General features: G+C 44.9%; 1 protein-coding gene across 1 annotated transcript in view; it reads right to left on the reverse strand.

Moving 5' to 3' along the window:
* PCDH15 (protocadherin related 15) overlaps window positions 1-21508 on the reverse strand; it is a 2320333-nt gene that overhangs the window by 1545413 nt on the left and 753412 nt on the right. The window contains exon 7 of the mRNA XM_069753541.1: window positions 19162-19278. Within this exon, the coding sequence (XP_069609642.1) occupies window positions 19162-19278 (117 nt within the window). The remainder of the gene's footprint in view (window positions 1-19161; window positions 19279-21508) is intronic.

Here is a 21508-nt window from a genome sequence, read left to right on the forward strand (position 1 = left end):
CAATGACCATTTGGATGATCCAGAGGAGGCATGGGAGAAGGTCATGTGGTCAGATGAGCCCAAAATATAACTTTTTGTTATCAACTCCACTCACTGTGTTTGGAGGAAGAAGGATGAGTACAATCCCAAGAACAACGTCTCAACCATGAAGAATGGTGTGGGAAATATCATACTTTGGGAGTGCTTTTCTGAAAAGGGGGACAGGACGATTGCACCAAATTGAAGGGAGGATGGATTGTGTTATGTGCCGCAAGATTTTGGCCAACAACCTCCTTACATCAGTAAAAGCATTGAAGATGGATCGAGGCTGGGCCTTCCAGTATGACAATGACCCGAAACACACAGATAGGACAATTAAGGAGTTATATAAAAAGCTTTTCAAGGTTCTGTAGTGGCCTAGCCAGTCTCAATACCTGAACCCAATAGAAAATCTTGGAGCTGAAACTCAATATCACCCAGTGACAGCTCCAAAACCTGAAAGATCTGGAGAAGATCTGTATGGCGGAGTTGGCCAAAAACCCTGCTGCATTGTGTACAAACTTGATCAAGAACTACAGGAAAGGTCAAAACTCTGAAATTTAAATCAAAGATTTCTGTACTATATAGTAATTTCTGTTTATTTACCGAATCAAATATTTATTTTATGCAATAAAATACAAATTAATTAATTATGTAAAAATCATATAAATATAAATCATAAAGCAATGTATCAAATACTTATTTTCCACACTGTATATCACTGATATTGCAATTCACCCAACCATGACTACATCGGATAATGTACAATTGATCAGCTGCATTTATTTATTTTGACCTAATGACCTTGTGATGTGATAGCAGCACAGCATTATGAATAAACCTGCCTGGCTGCATGACTTCTTAAGCCTTGTATAAAATGGCGCCTTGCATTTTTTTTGGGTGGGGGCGGCAATTAGTGTAAATCAAATCAGATTCAGTGCAAGACTGTTGGTGCATGGCTTGTTTTTATCTCTAATTTTATTTTACAGTACATCCAGTAGGTTTTTATGTCCAAAGATGTGTATACATGAGGACCAAAGTCAAGGACAAGCGCACGTAGCAATAAATCCTGAATCTTCTTTTCTTATTCAGAAGCTATGTCTCATGAAAATTAAACACAATGTAGGTGATTCTGTTTTGCCAATGTACTCTCCGAAACACTGTACTTTGATTACTACCTGTCATATTCTGTATCAGAAAAATCCTTCCAGTATCTTGCAAAGGGCCTTGAAGTTGCAAAAATATAAAACCTTGTCCATATTTCTTTCCTTTTGAATAATACTTCCTATTTTTTTCATTGTACTGCACAGTTAGATGAAATTCAAATTCTCTTGCTACGAAGAGAAATGTGCTACTAACAAAGAAATACACTGACTAGACCTGAACAAGAAGAATATTGGAGGAGTGGCTGAGTTGAGCGCAATTTGATATTTCAGGTAGGACTTTCTAGAGACAAAAAGAAACTTTTTACGTTGATCAAGCAACACCACACTATATGGAAAATATACATAGGGATGTAATTCTTAATTCAAGCTTTTTATTCAGTCCCATTAACTTCAACCTGTAATCATGCAATCTGCCTTTACAAATATTTGTGAAAGAATGGCTCATTCTAAAGAGCTCACTGATATCAGCCTGGTCCTGTAATAAGATGCCATGACTAAAAACTGACTTGAAAGGGTGGGGTGGCACCCAAAATGTATTTTCTAGTTAGTTATCTTTACACCCCAACCATTTTTGTAATAAGATTTATTAACCCCTTCATGTTTTCATTTTTTGCTCCCCTTCTTCAGGAGGAGAGATATCTTTCTCTGAAGCTATTAGCTTCTGCGATTTGAAACCCTGAAATTTGCTCCAGCATACTAGGTGTTGAGAGAGCCATTTTAAAGGCTGGGTTTTTGTGGACAACCATAGAGCAGGTGGGAGGTTGTCCACCTTATCTCCACCCCAGGGTGAAGTCTGGGGTTGAAATAGTTGGCCTTCTGAGGTATTCAGGGTTCAGTATGCCTGGAGAATGGAACTCCAATGCTAAGTGTACTAATTAGGAAAGCTGAACCCTTATATGTGATTAACAGGACACTCTCCACAAAAACATGAACTGTGCTGCATGTTATGATTTGCTGCTATAAGTGCAGGCAATTTGCCCAGGAAGCAACATCAAACAGCATAGAGGACCTGATAAAGCAGCTTGTGAAAACCTAGCAAAAGACAAGTCAGCTACTTATATGACAGACTGAGCAGCAACAGCTTCAACAACAACAGCAGCAACAAGACCAGTTCTGACAACAGCAGCAGATTGAGTTGCCTGCAGAGGCCATTCGTGGGAGGTCGGCAGCCCCTCCCCCAAGTCCAGGTGATGACACATATGTCCAGAAAGCGGTAAGATGAGTGATGCAAATGATCACCCTGGGGATGATGTGAAAGCATTTTTGACTGTTTTTGAGTGGGCAGCAGTGTGCAAGAATCTAGAATCCTAGAATCTCAAGTGCAAGATTCACTAAACCATCTCAGACAGATGTCTGTACAACTTGTGTTTGAACACTTCCATTGAAGGAGAACTCACCACTAGGGTTGAGCGAAACGGGTCGAAATTTTTCAAAAGTCGCCGACTTTTGGCAAGGTCGGGTTTCATGAAACCCGACCCGACCCCAGTGTGGGGTCGGCCATGAAGTCGGCGATCTTTTGAATCTAGAATCGGAATTCCGATACCGATTCCCGATATGTTTAAGATATCCGGAATTTGTATCGGAATTCAGATTTAAGTGTAAAATAAAGAATTAAAATAAAAAATATCGCAATACTTACCCTCTGACGCGCCCTGGTACTAACCGGGAACCTTACTTCCTTAGAATCAGCCTTCCAGGACCTTGCGGTGACGTCGCGGTGACGTCGCGGCTTGTGATTGGCCGCGCGGCCGACCATGTGACCGCTCGCGCGACCAATCACAAGCCGCGACGTCACCGCGACGTCACCGAAGGTCCTGGAAGGGCTGATTCTTAGGAAGGAAGGCTGCCGGAAAGAAGCAGGGCGCGTCCGAGTGTGAGTATATACCTAATAGGAATATACTCACCCTCGGACGCGCCCTGCTTCTTTCCGGCAGCCTTCCTTCCTAAGAATCAGCCCTTCCAGGACCTTCGGTGACGTCGCGGTGACGTCGCGGCTTGTGATTGGTCGCGCGAGCGGTCACATGGGCGGCCGCGCGGCCAATCACAAGCCGCGACGTCACCGCGACGTCACCGCAAGGTCCTGGAAGGCTGATTCTAAGGAAGGAAGACTGCCGGTTAGTACCAGGGCGCGTCAGAGGGTAAGTATTGCGATATTTTTTATTTTAATTCTTTATTTTACACTAAAATATGGATCGCAGGGCCTGAAGGAGAGTTTCCGCTACTTCAGACCCTGGGAAACATGGAAACCCAATGCACTGCATTGGGTTTCAGGTTTCGGCCGACCCCGACTTTTTTATAGGATCGGCCGATTTCACTCGACCCGACTTTTGAAAAAGTCGGGTTTCGTGAAACCCGACCCGATCCTATAAAAGTAAAAGGTCGCTCAACCCTACTCACCACCTCTAATGGCAGCCTATTCTACTCATTGATCACTCTCACTGTCAAAAATTTTTTTCTCATATCTAATCTATATCTTCTCTTTTTCAGTTCCATTCCATTGCTTCTCATGTTTCCATGTGCAAATGATAATAAAGATGATCCATCTACCCTGTCACATCCCTTCAGATATTTATAAACAACTAATAAGTCCTCTCTTAGACATCTTTTTTGCAACCTAAACATTCCTAGATCCTTTAATCATTTCTCATAGGACATACTTTGCAGTCCTCTCACCATCCTGGTAGCTCTTCTCTGAACTTTCTCCAGTTTTTCAATGTCTTTTTTAAAATGTGGTGCCCAGAATTGCATACTGTATTCCAGAGGAGTCTTGACCAAGGAGGAGTAAATGGGGATAATTACTTCACATGATCTAGACTTTATGCTTCTCTTAATACATCCTAGAACTGTGTTTGCCTTTTTTGCTGCTGCATCACACTGTTGACTCATGTGCAGTCTGTGATCTATTAGTATACCCATTTTTTCCATACGTGCTGTTGCTTAGTTCTATTCCTCCAATTCTGTATAAGTATTTTTTGTTTTTCTTGCCCAGATGTAAAATCTTGCCTTTCTTTCAGTTAAATATCATTCTATTAGTTGCTTTCCATTGTTCAAGTTTATCTAGATCCTTCAGAATCCTTTATTTGTCTTCTCTAGTGCTAGTTATCAATCCTAGCTTTGCATTGTGAGCACATTGGATCAGTTTACCTTCAGTTCCCTTTTCTAGATCATTTATAAAAATGTTGAACAACACTGGTGCAAGGACAGAGTTGTGTGGTAGAGTTGTACCCCACGTGAAACACTCTTCCAATTCAATGTGCAACTATTTATTACCACTCTCTGAGCTAGTTATGAATCCACCTAACCATAGACTTGTCAATCCAGTTCAAGTACTTACATACATGCTGTTTAATAATCTATTCAAATATCTTTACAGGTATAGAATTAAGGCTCACTGGCCAGTAATTTCCTGACTCCATATTCTTTCCTTTTTTGAAGATAGGGACAATATTTGCCCTTCTCCAATCTTCTGGGACTTCTCCTGTTCTCTAAGATTTTTCAAAGATTTCTGTAATTTCTTCTGCTAACTCTATCAGTAGGAATATAAACCTGCTCACCCGTGATGCATAAGCCAAATTTCGGGTGCAAGGACCCGCTGTGTCCAGGCATGTACACATGCTGTGTCTCCTGCCTCTGATCATAATGGACATTTTGCTTTTGCCTATTGTTATAGGTCTTTTTTTTCGCCAATATTTGCTGCTAAAATGTCCAAAGTAATTAGTCATCAATAACTGTAGGCATAATTGTTCATTTTTTTGTAATTCTTGTTTAGTTAGAATTTTTTATCCATGTACATTTTATTTTGTATAAATTTTATTGTGTAAATCTTTTTAATTTGTACAATTATCTGTAATTTTTTTGTCTGGCTGTTGTCTAATATTTTACAAATGTATGTTGTTTGAACAAATTATCATGTTATGTAACCTTTCATACCTATTTTACGCCCACTTCTTAAATTAGTTACATCAATCACTTATTCTACAGGTGTGTTCTCTGGATTAGGGCTATTTAAGTGGGATACATGGGTTATTTGGAATGTCATGATTAAGGGAGCTTAGTCTCCAGAAATGTATTGAGATTCTTACCCATATGGTTTGTTCTGAAGTTTGTATCCTCCATGTTTAAGTTTGTGAATAAAGAAAACTTTTTTTCATGGATTCGGTGAAGCTGGACAATTTCTTCTATTACCTCTATCAGTACCCAAGGATGTAATTCATCTGGACAAGGAGATTTAAAGTAATTTAAACTAGCTAAGTGTTCCCTCACCATATCTCTGTTTATAGATAGTGTGGATTATTTTATTCTTTCGATAGCACCGTGAAGATCAGTTGATGTTACAATTGCTTTCTTAGAGAGCACAGATACAAAATAGAAATTTAAATTTGGCTGTCATGCCGTTCTGTCTGTTTCTGGTTTTCGGCATGACAATGCATATGTTTTGCTTTAACCCTTTACTCTTTTCCCCCTAATTCGAGCTGGGATACTGCAGGCTGTTACCTTAATGGAGCCTTCTCAGTTCCCTGCTCTGCTGCGCAGTCATACATGGGCATTTAGGTATTTGCCCTGCTGCATACCTTCCTCATGTGCGATCCCTGGTTGCTGCTGTGAAGCTGTCCATGGGTTGTGAGGTCATTTGCAGCTGGTGCATGACTTTCCACGTGTCTCAGTGCATGCAGTCTCAGCCAGGTGCCCTGAGCCTCAGATCCTGCACTGAGTGTGCTGTAATGGTTTCTGTGTGTGCTTAAGGCGTGCACAGCCACAACTCCCCTGCTTTTATCAGGTTAGGGTGTGTACTTCAAATGCTGTCCCCAGTCAATTGCTGAGGGGCAGCTCATATATAAAGCTCCCCTGCCCTATGGGCGGGGCCCGAGCTACACTCACAAAGCTCTTGAACTTTGCTTTGTGTGTTTGTGTTCCTGCACCTCTCCTGTCTATGTTTTGGTACCAAAGTCCTTGCCTTGATTCCTGTTTTGTCCTGTTCTGGCGCCTGTCCTGGAGGCGGTATATCCAGGCCCGAATCCTTGATCCTGTACCTGTCTTGTACCTGAACCTGTCTAAACTGTGTCTGTTGTGATTATGTTCCTGGAATCCCTTTGCATCTGGAGCCTCACTCCCAGTGATTTTGAGTCTCTTGAAACCGGTGTTTCTGCTGAGCATCTACTACTTTGTGTTTGCACCATCACGCTTGAGTTCCTTCCTAGGTCTGATGCCCGGAGCCTGACGACCGCAGTCTGGACCTGATGACCGCAGTCTGGAGCTTGGAGCCTGATGTCTCTGGTGGTGCCTGTAGGTCAGGTCGGATGTCCGGAACCGAACGACTCCTGTCTGATGTCTGCCGGTGACCCTGGGTCCAGATATCCTGATGCCCTGTCTGTGCCCTGATGTCCTGCCTGTGTCTTGATGACCTCATGGACCCTGATGTCCTGATATCCTCTCTGTTCCCTGATGTCCTGATGCCCTGCCTGGGTCCTGATGTCTTGCCTGTGCCCTGATGTCCTTGTGTATCCTGATGTCCTGCCTGTGTCCTGATGTACCGTCTATGTGTGCCTTGGTGATCCATTGGTGCCTTGGGGTCCACTGGGTGGTAGCCTTCTGAGGTGTGGAATCGGGAGCCTAACATCGTCATGTTTTGTGTATGTACTGCGTGACTTTGCTTTAGTAAACTTTACTTTCTCTATACCTGAAGTATCGGTGTAATCATGTCCTACGTGTCTCTTTTTTTGTCCACATGCTCAGCTGCCACAGAACCCCGGTCGCTGCCCTCCCCTAGTTGGGGTAGGCCCGGGTCCCTCTCTGCAGTTTAAAGGGTCTGTATTTCGTCCCCGGGGGATGCACGCCCCACGCCTTCTGAGGTTGGTCAGCTTGGGGGCGTCTATGGGCTGGGCCGCATCTGCAGCTGTAGCTGATCGTGACATTGGCCTTCTCAACATAATTTTTGACCAAATCACCCTTCTCATCCTGTAAAAATCCTATTGCACTTTGACTTTTCTTTTGCTTTAGACATACCACCAAAATAATTTTTTACTGCTTTTGGTCTCCCTTGTAACCTTACTTCATTGCTGGCTTTAGCTCTTCTATCACTTGGCCTGCATTCTCTGCAAACAACATTATATTCTTCTTTAGATATTCCCCCTTTTTTCATTGGATATACATTTCTTTTTTTTCTTTTTAACAAGTGATTAACTTCTGTGTTCATCCATTCTTATCTCTTTAAATGCTTCAAAACTCCCAGCTTTGGGCGGGGGGAAGGGGAGGGAATATGTGACAAAGTCACTGACAAAGTGCTGGAGTGTAGATATGTTTCACTGAGGCTATTAGGTTCTGTAATTTTAAACCCATATGTTTTCTCCAGCAGACTGGGTGTTGAGAGGGGTAAATTGGCCATTTTAAGGGCTAGGCTTTTGTGGACAAACATAGAGCGAGTGGGAGGTTGTCCACCTTATCTACACCCCAGAGTATGGTCTGGGATGGAAATAGTTGGCCTTCTGAGCCATTCAGAGTTTTGTAGGTATGGAAAGTGGAACTCCAGTGCTAGATGTACGGAAAGCTGAACGATTATATGTCAATTTTCCTGAATGGGTGGATTCCCGCAACAACAGGAAGTGTGTTGTATGTTATGTTTTGTTTTTCCTTAGGCCAGAAAGGGATGGTTTATTTTTGTTAACACTGCACTGGCTTATGCAGCACCTTTAATAAACTAGTGAGAGATTTAAAGAAAGAGTGTTCTTGTGTCTACCTCAATGTGCAGCCGAGTGAGCCAATCTACCACAATCTATATTAACTCTATATTACTATGTCCTACAGAAACAATGAGTAGATGTTTTTAATATGAGATGACAATACTATATACCTATTAATATAAAAAATAAAAAATATTACATACTGTATATATATATAAATAGGCAAAATACAATTTACTAAATAAAATACATGTAATAGTATGTCAACTGTGAGTCGGCAAACTGAAAAACACACTGGAACACAATGTGTGTGCAATAAGTAACAGGATAGTCAAAAATTGGTTCAGACATGGTTTGTTAGGAGTCGAGTTTCCTCTGCTGCACAGGGGGAATCTCGATCCGTCTCCGCTGCGGTCTCCCATTCTCCTCCAGCCGCAGTGGAGCCTGCTCAGCAGGGACGTCGATCCCAGCGTCTCGCTCAGTCTGACTCTGTGAGAAGAGTTACTGCTGCTTCTCCAGCTTCTGCCTTTAAAGCCAATACTGGTCAGCAGCGAGTGGACTTCTCTGGGGCTAAGTCCTTGTCTGTGCACACTGAGCATGCCCAGGGCAAGATCTCCCGTTGGAGATCGAGGGTCATGTGCTCAGACTCTGCAGCGCATTCTATTGGTCCTCTTGGCAGGTCTTGGAAGGGCAAAGTTTCTGTGGCCGCTTCCTGTCCTGCAGCTATATAAACTGCGCATGACCGCACGGCCATGCGCTAGTGTACAACTTTATACGTGTGTTTGTTGTGAGTGCAAGTCGTCCTTTAAATACCCCTACCCTACTGTATGATTGTTCGCGTATTGTGTATGGCTGCTATCTAGCGCCCGACTTAACACTCAACGTGTCACACACGTGTCAGCGTCCTCTGCTGTGACCGCCAGTGCGGCGCCACGCGCCTGTGTGCGCTTCCTGACCCATGTCTGGGTACTTAGTGGTGCCTGCCAGCACGGCACAGTTTGCACTTCGGTGCCTCTATTGTATATACTTTTCACACCCAGTTGTGGTGTAGTGCCAGCAAGGGTCTAATCGGACTACTATCCCTGTTGGGGTCTAGTTCGCTGACCACTTGCTCGCGCTCTATGTGCGGTACCGCGATCCTGTGACGCAACAGGATCGCTTTCTTCATGCTGGGTGAGGTTTAACCCACGCGTGTATACTTATGAGTACCGCCATATCGTCTGTCATGTCCTAGCAGCAGGTTTCACCTGCACGGTGGACCCCGGACTGCGAACGCATCCATTACATCTCTCTTGGTGCATTCCGCCAGTCCTAACATTACACTAGCGCCAGGGTCTGGCTAGTGATGACAGACATACAGCAATCTCTGCGGCATATCCAGCAGCTGGAGGGTAGGTTGGCGGCTCTCGAGAGCGCGACCTCAGCTGTGGATGTTACTGCAGTAGCTGTACAGGCGGCCAGCGTGGCTGCAGCTACTATGTCCATTGCCACCCCTGTTCCGACATTATCTCACCTCCCGCTGCCAGAAAAATTTTCTGGTGATAGCAAGTTTTGTAGGGGATTTGTGAGTCAGTGCTCCATTCATCTCGAGCTCCTGGCTACACGTTTTCCCACAGAGCGGGCTAAGGTGGGATTTATTTTGTCTCTATTGTCGGACAGGGCGTTGGAATGGGCTACGCCGCTGTGGGAGTGTGGCGATCATGTGGTGCAGAGTGCTCCGCTGTTTCTGAGCGCTCTGAAACAGGTCTTTTTAGGACCTCAAGTCACCCATGATACTGCGCTCCAATTGCTGGCATTAACTCAGGGTGAGTCCTTGGTCAGTCATTTTGCCGTCCAATTCCGCACCTTAGCATCTGAGCTGGATTGGTCGGATAAAGCTCTTATCCCCATATTTTGGAGGGTCTTGGCTGACCACGTAAAGGACGCTCTGGCCACTAGGGAGATTCCTGCCACACTGGAGGAGTTAATAACTGTCTCCACTCGAATTGACCTCCGTTTTAACGAGCGGAGGTTAGAGCGAGCCCAGTGTAGGCAGAGGTTTCGGCTGGCTCCTACTTTTGCCAAACCTCTTGAATTTCCAGTCCTGGTTCCTGAGTCACATGAGGCCAGGGAGGTGTCACAAGCAGGATCTAAGTCCCGGACCGCTTGTGCACTCAGGGTCTGTCATGTTTGCCAGCAGTCAGGACATCTAGCCACCAGATGTCCTCAGCGGTCGAGGAAACGTCAGCGTCTAGTGGTAGTTGGTGGAGGTACACTAGACACGGCGACGTTTGCCTCTAAGTTGTCCTTTAAGGGGACAATTACTATTGGCTCATTTTCCCACTCAGTAGAGCTCTGCGTGGATTCTGGGGCGGAGGGCAACTTTATGTCTTCTGCCTTCGCCCAACGTCACGCAATACCCTTGGTTATGCTTGCTCAACCAGTAACGGTGCGAGTGGTGAATGGGTCGACATTGCCCTCACAGATAACACACCAGACCATTCCTTTTACTCTGTCCATGTCGCCATCTCATCAGGAGATAATTTCTCTGCTCATCATTCCGGAAGGAATTGATGAGATCCTGTTGGGAATACCTTGGCTACGGTACCACTCTCCTCATATCGAGTGGTCCTCAGGCAGAATTCTGGGTTGGGGTGAATCTTGTGGGGGTAGGTGTCAGAGGGAGTGCGTTCAGGTTGCTACTACTGAGGTATCCGCAGATCTATCCTCTCTCCCCAAGCAGTATTGGTCATATGCAGACGTATTCTCCAAAAAGGCGGCGGAGACCCTTCCACCCCATCGCCCCTATGACTGTCCTATTGACCTCTTGCCTGGTGCTGAGCCTCCCCGGGGTCGAGTCTATCCGCTATCTCTCCCGGAGACGGAGGCAATGTCACAGTACATACAGGAAAATCTGGCAAGAGGGTTCATCAGGAAGTCAGTGTCACCTGCTGGGGCAGGATTCTTCTTCGTGCAGAAGAAGAGTGGGGAATTGCGTCCATGCATAGACTACAGGGGTCTTAACGCCATCACCGTTAAGAATAAATACCCTTTGCCTTTGATATCTGAACTGTTCGATAGGCTTCGGGGAGCAAGGGTATTTACTAAATTAGATCTGCGGGGTGCTTACAACCTGATTCGCATCCGTGAGGGGGACGAATGGAAGACGGCTTTTAACACCAGGGATGGGCACTATGAATATCTGGTGATGCCCTTTGGGCTCTGTAATGCCCCAGCCGTTTTCCAAGACTTTGTGAACGATATCTTCCGGGATATGCTTTCCACCTCGGTCGTAGTCTATCTGGATGATATTCTCATCTACTCTCCAGATATTGACTCCCACCGGAGAGATGTTTGCAAAGTCTTCGACCTCCTACGGGCAAACTCCCTCTATGCCAAGTTGGAGAAGTGCATGTTTGAGCAGGAGTCCTTACCTTTCCTAGGCTACATCATCTCAGCCCAGGGATTGGCTATGGATCCTGCCAAACTACAGGCTGTGATGGACTGGCAGGAACCTCATTCTCTTAAAGCGGTGCAGCGCTTTATGGGGTTCATCAATTATTATCGCCAGTTCATCCCGCATTTCTCAACTTTGGTAGCTCCCTTGGTTGCCCTCACCAAGAAGGGGGCAAATCCTAAATTGTGGTCTGAGGAGGTCTCCAAGGCCTTTATCTCTATAAAGTCACACTTCGCTAGCGCTCCCATACTTCATCGCCCCGATGTTGATAAGCCATTTATCATGGAGGTGGATGCCTCTTCTGTTGGTGCTGGAGCAGTCCTCTTCCAAAAGGATGCTCAAGGTCGGAAGCATCCTTGCTTCTTTTTCTCCAAGACCTTCGCACCAGCAGAGAGGAATTATTCCATCGGGGACAGGGAGTTGCTAGCCATGAAGTTGGCTTTCTCGGAGTGGAGACATCTCTTGGAGGGAGCACGTTTTCCCTTCCAAGTCTTCACAGATCACAAAAATTTGGTGTATCTGCAGACAGCTCAGCGGTTGAATTCTCGCCAGGCCAGATGGTCCTTGTTCTTCTCCCGGTTTCATTTCACCCTCCATTTCCTTTCTGGGGAGAAGAACATTCGGGCCGATGCTCTCTCTCGCTCCGTTGTGTCATCTGCGGAGGAGGAGGAGGAGCCTCGGCTTATTGTCCCCACCGAGAGTTTGAGAACCGTGGCCCCGGTTTCGCTGGAGTCTGTGCCCCCGGGCAAGACTTTTGTTCCATCTAGTTTGCGGCCGGAGGTTCTCTCTTGGGCGCACTCGTCCAGGGTGGGTGGACATTTTGGTACTAAAAGGACATCTGAGTTACTGGCGAGGACATACTGGTGGCCGCATATGGCTCGTGATGTCGCGGAGTACGTTCGGGCGTGTGTCTCTTGCGCCAGGAACAAGACTCCTCGGCAACGGCCAGTTGGTTTGCTTTACCCTCTGCCCGTGGCTGACAGGCCCTGGGAGATGGTCGGGATGGACTTTGTGGTGGGCTTACCCAAGTCTCGTAATTGCACCATTATCTGGGTGATCACCGACCATTTCTCCAAAATGGTGCATTTGGTGCCTCTTCCACGGCTACCATCTGCACGGGCGTTGGCTGTCTTGTTTATCAAGCATATCTTTCGCTTACACGGTATGCCAGACAAAATTGTTAGTGACCGGGGTCCCCAGTTTGCGTCTCGATTCTGGAGGGAGCTATGTCGTTTACTCAGTATTGAGTTAAATCTCTCTTCGGCATATCATCCCGAGATGAATGGGTTGGTAGAAAGGGCCAACCAGACCTTGGTCACATATCTGCGACATTTTGTTTCTGCCAGACAGGATGATTGGGCATCCTTGCTACCGTGGGCAGAGTTTGCACTTAACAATGCCGTAGCCGACTCCACCGGTCAGACTCCATTCCTCTTAAATTACGGCCAGCATCCGCGTGTTCCAGTGCCCATGCCTGTGTCTTCCGCTGATCCCAGGGTGGCAGACTGGGCTGTGGAGGCACGGGACATTTGGGATCGCACGCAGGATGCCATTCGGGCCTCCAAGGAGAGAATGAGGTCCTCCGCCGATGTTCATCGGCGCCCTGCTCCGACTTTTGTCCCTGGCGACTTGGTGTGGCTCTCCGCCCGTAACATCAGGCTGCGAGTTGAGTCCACTAAGTTTGCTCCTCGCTACTTGGGTCCCTTCAAGGTTCTCGAACAGGTTAATCCTGTGGTCTACCGCCTGGCTCTTCCTCCACGCTTGGGTATCACCGACACCTTTCATGTGTCCCTCTTGAAACCCGTATACATGTCCTGGTTTTCCGAGTCATCTGCCGGGACATCGGGTTCGTCTACGGACGATTACGAGGTGAACGCTATTTTGGGGTGTAAGGTGGTACGCGGCAAAAAGTTCTATCTGGTGGATTGGAAGGGTTATGGTCCAGAGAACAGGTCATGGGAGCCTGCTGAAAACATTCGGGCCCCACAGCTCATTGCTGCCTTCGAACGTAGCGAGGCCCAAGGAGGGGGGGGCCCTAGGAGGGGGGGTAATGTTAGGAGTCGAGTTTCCTCTGCTGCACAGGGGGAATCTCGATCCGTCTCCGCTGCGGTCTCCCATTCTCCTCCAGCCGCAGTGGAGCCTGCTCAGCAGGGACGTCAATCCCAGCGTCTCGCTCAGTCTGACTCTGTGAGAAGAGTTACTGCTGCTTCTCCAGCTTCTGCCTTTAAAGCCAATACTGGTCAGCAGCGAGTGGACTTCTCTGGGACTAAGTCCTTGTCTGTGCACACTGAGCATGCCCAGGGCAAGATCTCCCGTTGGAGATCGAGGGTCATGTGCTCAGACTCTGCAGCGCATTCTATTGGTCCTCTTGGCAGGTCTTGGAAGGGCAAAGTTTCTGTGGCCGCTTCCTGTCCTGCAGCTATATAAACTGCGCATGACCGCACGGCCATGCGCTAGTGTACAACTTTATACGTGTGTTTGTTGTGAGTGCAAGTCGTCCTTTAAATACCCCTACCCTACTGTATGATTGTTCGCGTATTGTGTATGGCTGCTATCTAGCGCCCGACTTAACACTCAACGTGTCACACACGTGTCAGCGTCCTCTGCTGTGACCGACAGTGCGGCGCCACGCGCCTGTGTGCGCTTCCTGACCCATGTCTGGGTACTTAGTGGTGCCTGCCAGCACGGCACAGTTTGCACTTCGGTGCCTCTATTGTATATACTTTTCACACCCAGTTGTGGTGTAGTGCCAGCAAGGGTCTAATCGGACTACTATCCCTGTTGGGGTCTAGTTCGCTGACCACTTGCTCGCGCTCTATGTGCGGTACCGTGATCCTGTGACGCAACAGGATCGCTTTCTTCACGCTGGGTGAGGTTTAACCCACGCGTGTATACTTATGAGTACCGCCATATCGTCTGTCATGTCCTAGCAGCAGGTTTCACCTGCACGGTGGACCCCGGACTGCGAACGCATCTATTACATCTCTCTTGGTGCGTTCCGCCAGTCCTAACATGGTTATACAGCTGGAAGAAAAAAGCTTCATACTATAGAGGTTTCAGGGAGTCAAGTATATGCATATGGTGTGGCCACAAAGTGGTTCCCATGTAATGGCCCAGGTGTCCTACAACTAACGCAACTCCAAAAGGAACATAGCATGAGGTATGTAAACAGTAGTAAAGAAAAGTAGAATGGGAAACCATGCATGAGTATAAAGTAGTATGCTTACCCATATAATGGAATGTGCCTTTGTGTACATTTAGCCTCAAAGCGCATTTGGCGTTGTCTTCCTCAGGGAAGGGGGCTACATTTACAAACAGGAACATTTCATTATATGGGTAAGCATTCTACTTTATACTCATGCATAGTTTACCTGTCTCCTTTTCTTTACTGCTGTTTACTTTTTATTTTTTAATTTGCTTTTACTTTATGCTTCTTTAGGAGCTGCGTTCATTGTAGGAGCCCTGAACCATTATATGGGGACCACTTTGTGACCACACCATACACATACACTACATACACTAACTGTTAGGGCTGGCGGAACATACCGAGTAAATATTGAGATAATATAGGTGGGTTCGCAGCCCGGGGTCCACCGTGCAAGAGTTGAACCTGCTGCTAGTATATGGCGGCACTATATGGCGGTACAATGCCTGAATAGACACGGGTTCAGTCACCCGGTCTATATCTATATGGGAGCGAGCTCTGTTGCTTCACAGAGTCACAGGGATAAGGATAATGCTGTGCACTGTTAACCTCACAGAGGATCACAGCTAACTAACAGAGCAGGGAGCATACAGTGGTCATACAGTCAGCATAGCACACAAACAACTCCTCTCCAGAGGTGCCGGAATACTACTGGCTATACGCCAGCTCTAAATTCACATACACAAACTGCTCTCCAGAGGTGCTGGAATTCTAGTGGCTATACTGCCGACCCTGAACACATGCAGACACAGTCCACAAGGTAGCGAAGCTTATAAACATAAGTTGAATCTTTTATAGAGAAAGCTCTCCAGTACCTTCCTAGTGGTCCAATAGGAACCGCTTCAGGACCTGAGCATGTAATCCTCGACCTCCTATGAGAGGTAAACCCCTGGGCATGGTCAGTAGCGGAAAATCAGGACTTAGTCCAAGGAGCATCTGCTCGCCGCAGAACAGTACTGGTTACAGTGGTTGAGCCTGAAAGATCAGAAGTAACCAAGTGCACAGTATCTGCCTGAGCCAGATGCTGGGACCAATGTCTCTGCTGAGCAGGCTCCACTGTGGCGGAAGAAGAATGGAAGACCACAGCAGAGGTGGCTCGAAATTCCCCTTGTGCAGCGGCGGGAACTCGATACCTAACATTACCCCCCCTCCTAGGGCCCCCCTCCTTGGGCCTCGCTACTCTCAAAGGCAGCAATGAGTTGCGGAGCCCGAATGTGATCAGCAGGCTCCCAGGACTTGTCCTCTGGGCCATAGTCCTTCCAATCCACCAAATAAAATTTTCTGCCAAGTACCACCTTACACCCCAAGATAGTGTTCACTTTATAATCATCCATAGATGAACCCGATGTCCCGACAGATGACTCAGAAAAACGGAGCATGTGAAAGGGCATTAGAAGAGACACATGAAAAGTGTCAGTGATACCTAGGCATGGAGGAAGAGCCAGATGGTAGACCACAGGGTTAACGTGTTCCAGGACATTCAAGGGGCCCAAGTAGCGAGGTGCAAACTTAATGGACTCAACTCGCAGCCTGATGTTATGGGCGGAGAGCCACACTAAGTCGCCAGGAGCAAAGGTCGAGCGGAGCACCGGTGGCATCGGCGGAGGACCTCATTCTCTCCTTGGAGGCCCGGATGGCATCCTGAGTGCGGTCCCAAATGTCCCATGCCTCCACAACCCAGTCTACCACACTGGAATTGGCAGAAGACAAGGGCATAGGCACAGGAACCCGTGGATGCTGGTGGTAATTAAGGATGAATGGGGTCTGACCAATGAGAGTTCGTCCCCTGGGCATGCTCAGTAGTGGAAAAGCAGGACTTAATCCCAGGGGCATCTGCTCGCTGCAGAACAGTGCTGGTTACAATGGCTGAGCCTGGAAGATTAGCGGTAACCAAGCACACAGTATCTGCCTGAGCCAGACGCTGGGACTGACGTCTCAGCTGAGCAGGCTCCACTGCGGCTGAAGAAGAATGGGAGACCACAGCGGCGGTGGCTCGAGATTCCTCTTGTGCAGCGGTGGGAACTTGACACCTAACACTAACTTCACAGAAACATATATAATGTGAAGCTTTTTACTTCCAGCTGTATTACTTCATGTCTGTATACTTCATGTCTGAACTAATTTTTGTACCACTGTAAAAGACAAAAAAATAAATAAAACGCCATATTCCTCACCTGTCCAACGATAATCCATTAATGCCCATGTCTAGTGACAAACCAGATGATTTAGAGAGCGGTCACATCAGCGATCGCTCTCCACACCACCTGGAAAACACTGATACAGGAACGCTCCTGCAGTGTGTAGCTCTGACATGAGGAAGGTCACCGGTGTTTATTGCTGATAAATCCTGGTCATATCACTTATGGTACCACTTGCATCATGGGAACATTTTCACACAGTATTTTTTAAAATTATTTATATAAATATTTAAAAAAATATTATGTGGTGACCCCTCTATTTTTTATAACCAGCCAATATAAAGCTTGTTTTAAATTTATTTATTGCACAGGCGTCAGCTGGTAAATACTCTCATCAGCCTTGCCTACTATCACGGCTATCAGGGAGAGCAGGTGTAGGATGATGAGTGTAGTACTCTCATCAGCAAACACCTGTGACCGGGGAAATCTTCTTACCGTGGGTCACAGCTGCTTGCTCACATGCTGTCTTCTATAGCATGGGAACCCCAAAGATCTGACCGATGATAACAAACTTACCGGTGATCATAGCCACCTGTGTGCACAGGTGACAGCATGGGAAACTCCTGATGTTCGGACTACCAAACCCAAACAGTGACACAGACTTCCTGGACAAGTCTGTGTTCAGGGTTCAGAAAAATAAAGAGAAAAGCACTACCGTAGAGTCCGCACACTACACCTCACAGTAATAAGAAAAATACAAACTTTATTTGGCGCATAAACAAAAAATTAAAACATAATTAAAATGCATAGGCACCCTTTCCAAAGAACCCCCTTAACATATAAACTCTAAATTGGGCAAAGTGCTAGTGGAAGTACATAGTATCAGCAATCAATATACAAGTACATATACATATATATGGTAACCTCCAAATGCACCAAAGACCAGAGAAATATGTAAAAGATAAACATATCAAAAAGGGGTAAAATTCCCTATACACCACTGAGTGGTAGCACAAACAATACAGACCTGCAGTCAAAGATATCACAAAAGGTCATCTCCGAACTCAGCATGCATGTGATAACATCCCAAACATACCCTAAAGTAAGTATAGTTCGTCAAAAGGCCACAACCTGTGTAGAATAACAGGCACAGGTCAGGGTATATGGGGTAGAAATGATGCGCTAAGACATCCACCACAAATGGGTAGGATAAGACAATATAAGAGTGCCAGGACTGGCAAGCCGACGTGCAATAGAAATCACCCAGGGGGAGGAAAGAAAGAGGTAGATGGTATACCAGGAAGGGGGCCGCTAGACCGACCCCACGCGTATCGCCGTAACTTGTACGGCTTCGTCAGGGGAAGCACTAATACTAGGTGTTTGGTACGAACCCCAATCTTTATTGTTCAGATTCGCCCATCGCTACTCTTATTTCAGTAGGATAAATCAATTTTGGAGTTCCCTATTACTTATTGCGACTATGGTAATGTGTTCTGTCGATAATTTTGGTATTTGGAGATTTAATATAACTAAATTAATGCTGATGGATTTAGAATGGAATGTCATGAAAGCTTTTATAGAAGTAATGTGAATAGGAGTAATGTGACTCAACACTTGTCCAATATGTCCCCAAAGAATGTAAGTCCACAAGGACAGGGTCCTCTCCCCTCTGTACCAGTCTGTAATTGTAAATTCGTTTACTGTTAACAATATCTATAATCCTGTATGTAACCCCTTTTCACATGTACAGCACCATGGAATTAATGGTGCTATATATATATATATATATATATATATATATATACATATATAAAATAATAATAATAATAATAATAATAATAAATAAAAATAATATGTCCATATACAGTACTGCATAATAAAATGAAAAAAAATTAATTGTACTCAGATGAGGCAGAAGGACCCATTAAGGCTCCTTAAGGGTATATGCACACGTCAGGATTTCTGGCAGAAATTTTCCTGACAAAAACCTGACATTTCTGCCAGAAATCCGCATGCGTTTTTTTCGCGGTTTTGATGCGTTTTTTGCACCTTTTTTTATGTGTTTTTGATGCGTTTTTTCTTGTGTTTTTTTCCAAATGCATAGGATAGCAGGAAAAACGCAGAAAATCCACAAAATTAATGAAGATGCGGCTTTTTTTACCGCAATGCGTTTTTTTGCGGAAAAAAAGGCATCATGTGCACAAAAATTGCAGAATGCATTCTAAATGATAGGATGCCTATTTAGGCATTTTCGAATGCATTTTTATCGCATTTTTATTGTGAAAAAACACGAAAAAAGGCGACAAAACCTGAACGTGTGCACATACCCTAAAAGTAGTCCCGCATTACAAATGCTTCAAATTTGTTGCATGGCACTCAAGGAGCTTCAGAGTATGCAATTATTTAAACAGAAGTCAACTACAAACTAAATCAGTATAACCTAAAGATGACATCCTTTATGTCCAAGAAATACAATAATCAAATTATACTTTTTTTTATCCTGTTTTGTGGTTTTACTTACTGTATCATTGGGGTTGTAAGTGATGAAATATTCAATTTGACCATTAGGACCATCATCTATGTCCGTAGCACCATTAGTTGTAAATTCAGTAAAGATTGTAGTACCAACTGGTGTGAGCTGAAAAATAAGATAAATTTCATTTAGTGGCTCAAGCTCAAAATATTCCAAATACTTTAATGTATAATATATATATATATATATATATATATATATAGTAAAATATACGTATAATATATTTTAATTATGGACATCACAGAGAAGAACCCCTTTTATGAGTCAGAAAGGAGAGCTTCTCTCATTCTGAAGGATTTAAGACATCAGCACTGGATGCCTAAAGGATGCTCACTAGCCAATAGCTGTCATCAACTCATTATTAGGTAAATAGCCTCTTCACAAAGAAACCAAACAGGGACTGTAGTGCCACATATTAGAAGTGGTAATCAAAAAAGTCAATATTGACTCTTGACAGAGCCCTGTCACATGACTTACGAAGCCAAACCAGAAGCACAATTTTCCATTTCAATTTAATCGGTGCAAAACAGGAGAACCAATTTGGATTGGTGGCAGGCTTTAATAAGTAATTTAATGATTACAATTTCTCCTTGTAGAGGGTGGCTATCAGAAGTCTTGTGACAAAGCTATTTATAAAAGTTAATATTGACTTTAGGATTGTTGTCCATATAGGTGAGATTAGAGTCTCTAAAGGTACCTTCACACTCAGCGACGCTGCAGCGATACCGACAACGATGTCGATCGCTGCAGCGTCGCTGTTTGGTCGCTGGAGTGCTGTCACACACACAGCTCTCCAGCGACCAACGATGCCGGTAACCAGGGTAAACATCGGGTTACTAAGCGCAGGGCCGCACTTAGTAACCCGATGTTTACCCTGGTTACCATCATAAAAGTAAAAAAAAACAAACACTACATACTTACCTTCCGCTGTCTGTCCCCGGCGCTGTGCTTCTCTGCACTGACTGGGAGCACAGCGGCTGGAAAGCACAGCGGTGACGTCACCGCTGTGCTTTCCGGCTAGCCGGCGCTCACAGCCAGTGCAGAGAAGCAGAGCGCCGGGGGACAGACAGCGGAATGTAAGTATGTAGTGTTTGTTTTTTTTACTTTTATGATGGTAACCAGGGTAAACATCGGGTTACTAAGCGCGGCCCTGTGCTTAGTAACTCGATGTTTACCCTGGTTACCAGTGAAGACATCGCTGAATCGGCGTCACACACACTGATTCGGCGATGTCTGCAGGGAGTCCAGCGACGAAATAAAGTTCTGGACTTTCTGCAGCGACCAACGACATCACAGCAGGATCCTGATCGCTGCTGCGTGTCAAACTGAACGATATCGCTATCCAGGACGCTGCAACGTCACAGATCGCTAGCGATATCGTTCAGTGTGACGGTACCTTAAGAAAAGGCTATTTACATGGCCTATAAGTCTCTTTACACCAACCTGGCACTCTTCACAAACTACTATTGACAATATGGATGTCTCTATTTATCAACATTATAGTTCTTTTACCACACACTAATCAATAGTTAGGAGCAATATTAAACAATTAACACTTGATTCTCATTATGCATTCTGTGTATTGAATATATTGTTATTATGTAAGGCAAATGAAATTGACAGCTTTTGAAAAAAATACTGTATCTGTAACTGAAAATTATCAATAGTGGAAATACACCATTTTAGATTGGGTAGTGAAATATACATGATGAAATCAAGTACATTACAGCAAATATTAAACCTTGACATTTAGAATCAACTCCGGGCAGTGGACTAGAGCAGAAACCAGCAAAAGCTATTTCATCGAACAGTGGGAAGTCGTAGGAAAAACTATTATGTTTTGAAGATAGGCTGTGAAATCTGTGCTCTCGATGCATCGAGCATGAAAAGCAGAGAAAAAAAAGAAAAAAAAACTCATCCCAATATTCTCTAGGAAAGTGGATGTTAGTTTACCAAACATTATTGGCTTTCCAGCAGTAGCATTTGCTAAATTTCCTAAAGCTAAAATATGTAGGCATTATAAAGCAAAAATAAAAGAAACATTTTGAAGACATTAGCTTGAGCACAAAGTACTGTGGAATGGGGAAATGTGTTTTGTTCTCCAGCATAAACCCTTTATTATGTGGTTTATTTTGTGTTTGTTTCTTCATTATTTTAATGTAGTTATTTGTTAGAAAAGTAAAGTAATTGCCATTATAGTTTATTATGTGAATTTAAAATTAAAACTTACCCAGCATTTCTCCTAGAAATCAGATCATCAAAGCAGGGACATGGGAAATAATTTATATGATTGCTCAAGGGAGATGTTCACTCTAATATTATTGTAGAAATGCAT

This window comes from Ranitomeya imitator, chromosome 2 (assembly GCF_032444005.1).
Source record: "Ranitomeya imitator isolate aRanImi1 chromosome 2, aRanImi1.pri, whole genome shotgun sequence".
NCBI classification, from domain to species: Eukaryota; Metazoa; Chordata; class Amphibia; order Anura; family Dendrobatidae; genus Ranitomeya; species Ranitomeya imitator.